Source organism: Anopheles aquasalis, chromosome 2 (genome assembly GCF_943734665.1).
Source record: "Anopheles aquasalis chromosome 2, idAnoAquaMG_Q_19, whole genome shotgun sequence".
Classification (NCBI taxonomy): Eukaryota; Metazoa; Arthropoda; class Insecta; order Diptera; family Culicidae; genus Anopheles; species Anopheles aquasalis.
Genome location: NC_064877.1, coordinates 51,108,222 through 51,115,000, shown reverse-complemented (window position 1 = coordinate 51,115,000; position 6,779 = coordinate 51,108,222). Strand labels below are relative to the sequence as shown.

Below are 6,779 nucleotides of genomic sequence, written 5' to 3'. Positions count from 1 at the left end.
GTTTTGGACATCACAACTTTGCTCTAGAACAAATAGCAATTTATCAGAGAACACAACTAGTGACCAGCGTGCCGCGATTCACGAAGAGTTGCTGTTTCTTTTTTTTGTTGGTTAGCTTCCCAAATTCCGTGAACTTTCAATTTTCCATAAGTATTACATTCTAGCTCCTATTTACAAAAGTTATACGTAGTTGATATCAAAACTCTGTAGCCATTTTTCATATCGAACGTTGAGGATAACATCGGATACGTTCCCGAACGCTCAGTACTAGCAGACCGCTTTCACCCCGGTCTTTTTTTGTAATTTAACGAGGAAATCTGAAGCTATCTTCTAATGGTTCGATTAAAGGAATCACGCTTGATTCCCAGATGCCTCATGGTTTTGAAAATAGGGCTTGGACACTCCCTATCCTACATCTTTTTTATAACACAGAATCGTAATTGTTTCATGTTTACTCAAATTAGACCCCCAACATAAAACAGACCAATTCAACTGCCAAAATGTTAAGTAAACACTGCAATTTGAGAAAACAATATTGATACTTGAACTAGGTGCTGTGAACATACCAAAATCGTCCATCAAAAAAGTGTATGAGAATATATTGAACACGGTGTATATAAAATCAAGTTTCGCACTTTTGAACGCCCATAACTTGAGAACGGATCGGCTCGATTTCACTCATTCTTGGCCCAATGAATTTGTCTTGCTCTGCGAAAATACGTTGGGGTTTATACGTTGAGAAATTTTGAGTAAGTTCTATCCTTTTACAGCAAATTGGAACTCAATTTTGCACTGGATTTCCGCTTCACAGCCTACTAGATTCGATATTATTACAAAACATTGGATGGCTACCTTTCAGCTCAAATGCCCACTGCGTTGAATTCGATATTGTTGCTCTAATTGGTAAAAGACTAAAATAGGCCCCCCCCCCCCACTCACGGTGAGATACTGAGTGACCGAAAAAACCGCTTTTTAACTGATTAAATGTATTTTTTTCACCCCTCCCTCCTTCCCTAATACATTAATTTACGTTTCCGCATATTTTAATGTATATTTGTTTACTAAAAATGTAGAAATTAGCGATTTTTTTTGGTCACTCAGTAGCTCACCGTGAGTGGGGGGGCTATTTTAGTCTTTTACCCTCTAATTTGATCATCGTCGTCTACTGTGGTAAAGTGATCACAAAATCAGTTTTTAATTTTTGACTTCTATCAGACCAAAGAACGCTTGGTTTGAGCAAACTAACGATGATTCGTCATGTGCTTTAAGTTTAGTAATTATTGTGGTTTGAATAAAAACTATGGCGAGTATATCAAGAACTATTTGTGGTAAAAAGAAAATTATTTGATTTTAGTTGATAGTTAGTTACAGACAGATAAAAATGCATTCAATAAAAAGATCATGTAAAGGAGTGCGCAGTCGAAATTCAAAAAGACTGGCACTAATCCGTAGACACCATACTTCTGAGCAACGGGATCAAGCACGTTTTCAGTCACGTTAATTGCATATGTCTGAAAATTAAAATCAAGATCTGAAGAACAACGAGAAAGGATTTATGATAGCGAAAGACGAAGGAAGCAGTGCAATCAAGATCAGGATCGTATATGTAGAATTAATGCGAATCCTTTCGTGCTTCATTTACATCGTGCCGCATTACTATATGGTTCTACGATCCCGTACAATGAAAGATGTGTTAACATTGCCCAAAAAATTCGTTTCGAAACTCCCCAATTGCGATGGCAATTGTTGAATGTTGATCATGAGTATCATTGGAAGCATCAGTACAGTAAAAACCATTTCCATGTTTATGTTGCATTAAAAACTATACTTCCAACATCTTAAATAGAGGGCTCAAGAGTCCAATGGCAGAACGAAGTCTGCCGGAAACACTAGCTTACTTTAAAATCAAATGAACCATTACACCTATCAAAGCATAGCCCATCGCTGGCGACTAGTTCTTCCATAATCCATGCAATTTGTTAATTCCATACCGAAAGAACTCCAAAACCACCAAAACCAAAAAAACCAGTCACACGACTACGAATATATTTTCCATTGATGCAATAAGTCATATTTATTCAGTTCATCCAAGCAATGAATTATGTTTTTATTTGTAGCTACTTGTTCTACTATTTGTAGCTACTAATACTAAATACAAAATCATTGCTACATTTACGAACTATTAATAATTGAAGATTTGAAATTTAGCCCCAATTGTTATTAAATCTTCGCATAATGATAAATCTCAATTTTGATAGCCGAAAATCACACAATGAATTCAACGCAAGTATTTGATGGCCTTCCCTTCCAGTAAGAACACGGAGGTAACATATCTCATATGAGTAGCATTGCCAAGCTGTGAGATTTTAGCGAGCCCATGTGGTCATGAGTAGGAGCAACATCTCCAGCTTCCCCTTCGAAGATAACACCGAATAGGTGATCCAAAGGGGTTCTAAGGCATTCGTAGGGAGGGTTTTAATGGGTAAATCCGGCCTCCACAGAGCCCGGAAATCTCTTATTACCGTCTAGGAGTTCTTGCCTTCCTAACGCCACCTGTGAATGATTCCCGTCCTACATCGGAAAAAATGAACGCAATCTGTACAAATAATAAAGTGTGATTCCAACAACTAATTTCAACTTCAAAAACTCCACTATCATTTAATCAGAAACCATAGATATTCTTGTACACTATTCGAATACCTCCCGTTGGTTAAACACTAAACCAACGGGATGATAAGCAATAAGGACATAGAATATTTACAACAAAATTAGATAAGCACAGTAAACTTAATGGCCGGCTATGAAAACTAAACTATGTGGCTTCTTCTGAAAATTATCAATCCTTTTTTTTAAACCAACCACGAGCAACATGACATGCAAAGGGGGAATATCTACAACACGAATAATGATGCTAGAATTCATTTCGCAACTTACTTGACAATTTCAAAATGCCCTGCACATATAGCATTATGCAAAGCTGTAATTCCTTCATCGTTGGCAGCGCTTGGGTTGGTAACCTGAAAATATAGTATAGAAACATTTTGTTAGAAATTGTAGTACGTTAATTGAATTGAGACAGTTAAGAAATTTCACGTAACCAATGTTAATTTTACCTATTAACACATAGACATTAACTTACCTGCATAGCTGTTTTCTCAACTAATTCGAGTTCTCCTTCCAAACTGGCATCCAGAAGTAAGGCCAGCGGATCAAAACTTACTCGTCGCGACAGCTTTTGCCTACATGCTGTAGTTGATGGCAGAACATTGTCTCCTGTCTCTGGGCCAGAATCATTTGTATCAAGAGGCTCATCAATTGCTTCATTCGAAGCTGCCAATGACACAAAGTTACGCTTTCTACGAGTGACCACATTAACTCCATCTTCTGTTCCGGTACCACCGCTCTTCAATTTCTTATGCCGCTCGAATGAGTGTGCAGATTTGTCTATCATGCTGTCGCTATTCATTTTATCATTGGAGTTATCATTTTCTTCAGAAAACTTCTCCACGTTTCCACTTGCAACAGTTCCAGAAGCTTCATTCCATTTATTGGATTGCTGTTGCTGAATAGTATTTACTGTAAAGCTTGGCGATGACGACTTCCTAATACCAGTAGAGTTAGAGATACCACTAGCCCCGAAACTTGCCTTCAATTTAGGCTGTTCTAGAAACGGATGTTTTTTTATGGTGAGAGGTTTCGCCTTGATAGGTTGCTTGTCATTTGCTGGTGCCAGCTTAGAGGATGCGAGGGATGTATCTGTAATGTCGCACGATACGTCATCTGTTTTCGAATCCATTCCTTGTTGAGCCGTACCTACACCGGGGCATTCAGAATCGCTCTCTTCGTTTCCATGGTTAGATACAATTTTACTGAGAACGCCAATATTAGTTGATTTGGTCGGTTTAGGGGGTAGGGCTGGCCGGCTGGCCATGCTTGCTGCCTGCGTATCGTTAAAAATCAGTTGACTTTGGCCGGCCGCATTTCTTCGAAGCCCATCGTTAGACTTTCCACCCGTCGACTCATTTCCAATTGATGAAGATACTGCCATGAAATTCAATGCCAGCGTAGGAGCAACACTGTTTACTGGTTTTCTAGGTGGTACAACCAGGTTTCCTAGAGGAATATTCTGATGAAAGTTATATGGTTGCTTGCTAACAATAACGTTGTTTTCTGGAGAATTTTCATCCGTTGTGTTAAAACCGCGTGTAGTTAAAGCACTGGTCGACTTCACATTTTCCGTTGCAAATTGATAGTGTTGCCCTTTTTCTAATTCACGAAAGTTTCCCATCTTCCCAGCCGTAGTAGTTTCTGCGTCTATTGCTTCGCAATTATTATGTTCATTCTCATAATCTTGTGTTTGAGCAAGAAGCTCAAATTCCCTGCTCGTAACTTTACTCATTAAAGACTGAATCTCAACGCCCTTGTCTTGATGGACAGGAGTGTTGGAGTTGATATTATCTTGATAGCCCGGTCGATACAAATCGTATTGATCAAGACATAAGTGGGATTGTTTCTGCAGCCTCGCAGCGAGTTTCTTTTCGTCGCTTTCTGCTCCCAAAAGCATGTTGTCTTCCAATGTGTCAGATTCGAAAATTGATTCTTTTTGGCTCGTACTTTGCTGTTGTACGGGATGATGTAATTGCTGCTGTGGCTGATATTTGTGCTGCTGTTGTTGAGATTTTTGTTGCGGATGGCGGAGATGCTGAACTGAATGGTTCTGATGTTTGATCGGATCAGGCTTATCGAAAACAGTTTGTGTCATAGAATTTTGAAATAATTTGTCATTTTGCACAGGCATAGCCGCAGTGGAAGACGCAAAAGTGGCACCACCGAGTAATGATTTTGTAGGCACATGACTGAAAGGTTCTACCGCCACTATATTGCCCCGACTCAAACTGCGTACACTAGGGGATATCGTATTCGTCGAGGCTGAGCTGAAATTAAATATATGAAGAAAAAAGTTAGCTGAGTGCTACAAGTAAATAAATCTCAATCGAACAATCCAATCGAGTACCGACCGCATATGTAGCGTAATGTTTGATGTTGCTGCGCTAGAATTATTATTCTGATGATCGCTTGGGTAGTCTTTGCCAGCTTGAGCCTTATAATTTTGCACATTGAGATTACGTTTTTTATGGATCCGGCTTTGTAGCTCTACTATCCTTTGGTCAACGGAATGTAGCTCCATTTGCCGTTGCTGCAGTACCTCCCTTTGTATATTAAGACGAGCATTTTGTTGCAGCGAAAGTTGATTACGATACTGTAATACACAAAAATGGCATGAATAGCAAAGGCATTTTACATTCAGCTAAGCATAGTTGGCTTCGAATAACGTACTTGCAATTCCAAACGCAATTTTTCCAATTCCTTTGCTGCTGGCGAAATGACGCCGTTGGTTGCGTTTTGGGCTATAAATCCATGACTTCCGATGCCTCCTCTACGGTTTCGACGGAGATCCTCCAACTGTCTAGTTAGGGCTTCCACTTTCGCAACGGCTAGTGTAAGTTCTTTTTCCTTCTCACTAAACAAGGCTCTTATAGAATCGAGGTCGTTTCCGAGCGTAACGTTATAGGTTTTTTGTAGGTCCACTTGACCCCGCAGGGCTCTCAGGCGACGAAGTTTTGATTCTTGAGCTTCTACTCGTTCTCGCAAGCGGTGCAAACGCTCCGTCTCGGTTACAGTGACCGCCGCGCGCGATTCCTGGGTTTTTAAAAACCGCAAGCGTTGTTCCTTCGCGGCCAACATCTGCTGCTGCGTATCGATTTGCTGCTGCTGCCTCATAGCCATCAACCGTAGTTCGGCGGCACTAAGTCTATCGTGCGGCTGAAACTGAAAAAGACGAATAAGTAGCGACTCGCGTGATCCAATTATCATTGCCAACATACGTTTTCTCCAATTTGCATGTTACGCAGCTGGCGAATAAAGAAGAAAGTTAAGATTTATCATCGTACGAATACCGTTTGGAAATTACGTGGCTCCGAACACACACTACAGCGAAAATGGCTCATTAAATTGTACACTTAATGAAATTGCCTACCTCACACGAGCTACTACAGATTACGGATGATTCGCAAGGTGTGCAGATTACAACGTTCAATGATCATTAGAAGCAATCAATCAAACATGGATGCGAATTAAAATTGATGAAAAAGAATAGAAATGAAAATTTTCATTCCACAGCGCCAAACACGAAATTCTTTCGAAGCCAAACACGGTGACGGGGTGTATTAAAGAAACAGGTGAAATTCTTTTGCCGCCATATTGGGTTTTATTGTTGACAAACAGAATTCATGTGTTGTGCTTTTTGTGAGCATTTTTTTGTGCTTATTCTGGTGCTTATTCTGTAACTTGCGATTACGATGGCCTCTAGGCGATGATTCATTTGGTTCATTTTGTGTTCATTTATGTGTTCACGATCGCCTGCATGCCGAGTGCATTTTTGTGGTCGACAGCTGGCGTTCTGTTTACATCGAGCATCGAGCATCTGAAAAACAGTTATAGCGTCCTGATTGTGCATCAATAATTTCTTTCTGCTAATCGTATACTATTATTACAAAGGTTAAGTCGATTTTATACGGAAAAAATCAAGTTAATTAACAGTTTTCTTACTTCAAACTGTCATTTTGAATTGCTTATTGTTTTCGAAACGTTTCGAAATTCGCATGAATCATCGAACGCCTGAGGCCATCGCAATCGCAAGTTACAGAATAAGCACCTCTATACCAGGCGATTTCGATGGCCTCAGGCGTTCGATGATTCATGCGAATTTCGAAACTTCA

At 39.8% G+C, this 6,779-nt stretch overlaps 1 protein-coding gene across 2 annotated transcripts in view; it reads right to left on the bottom strand.

Annotated features, from left to right (window-relative positions):
- Positions 1-6,192, bottom strand: part of LOC126581442 (uncharacterized) — a 7,488-nt gene extending 1,296 nt beyond the window's left edge. The window contains exons 1-7 of one of the 2 annotated variants that reach the window (XM_050245105.1): positions 6,038-6,192; positions 5,886-5,912; positions 5,338-5,829; positions 5,019-5,260; positions 3,140-4,934; positions 2,935-3,017; positions 2,211-2,571 (exon numbers count right to left, since the gene is read on the bottom strand). In XM_050245105.1, the coding sequence (XP_050101062.1) occupies positions 2,544-2,571; positions 2,935-3,017; positions 3,140-4,934; positions 5,019-5,260; positions 5,338-5,829; positions 5,886-5,903 (2,658 nt within the window). In that variant the 5' untranslated portion in view covers positions 5,904-5,912; positions 6,038-6,192 and the 3' untranslated portion in view covers positions 2,211-2,543. Of the gene's footprint in view, positions 1-2,210; positions 2,572-2,934; positions 3,018-3,139; positions 4,935-5,018; positions 5,261-5,337; positions 5,830-5,885; positions 5,913-6,037 lie in introns of those variants that run through there. The other variant, XM_050245104.1, reaches the window with a different exon arrangement.
- Between the last annotated feature and the right edge of the window lie 587 nt (positions 6,193-6,779).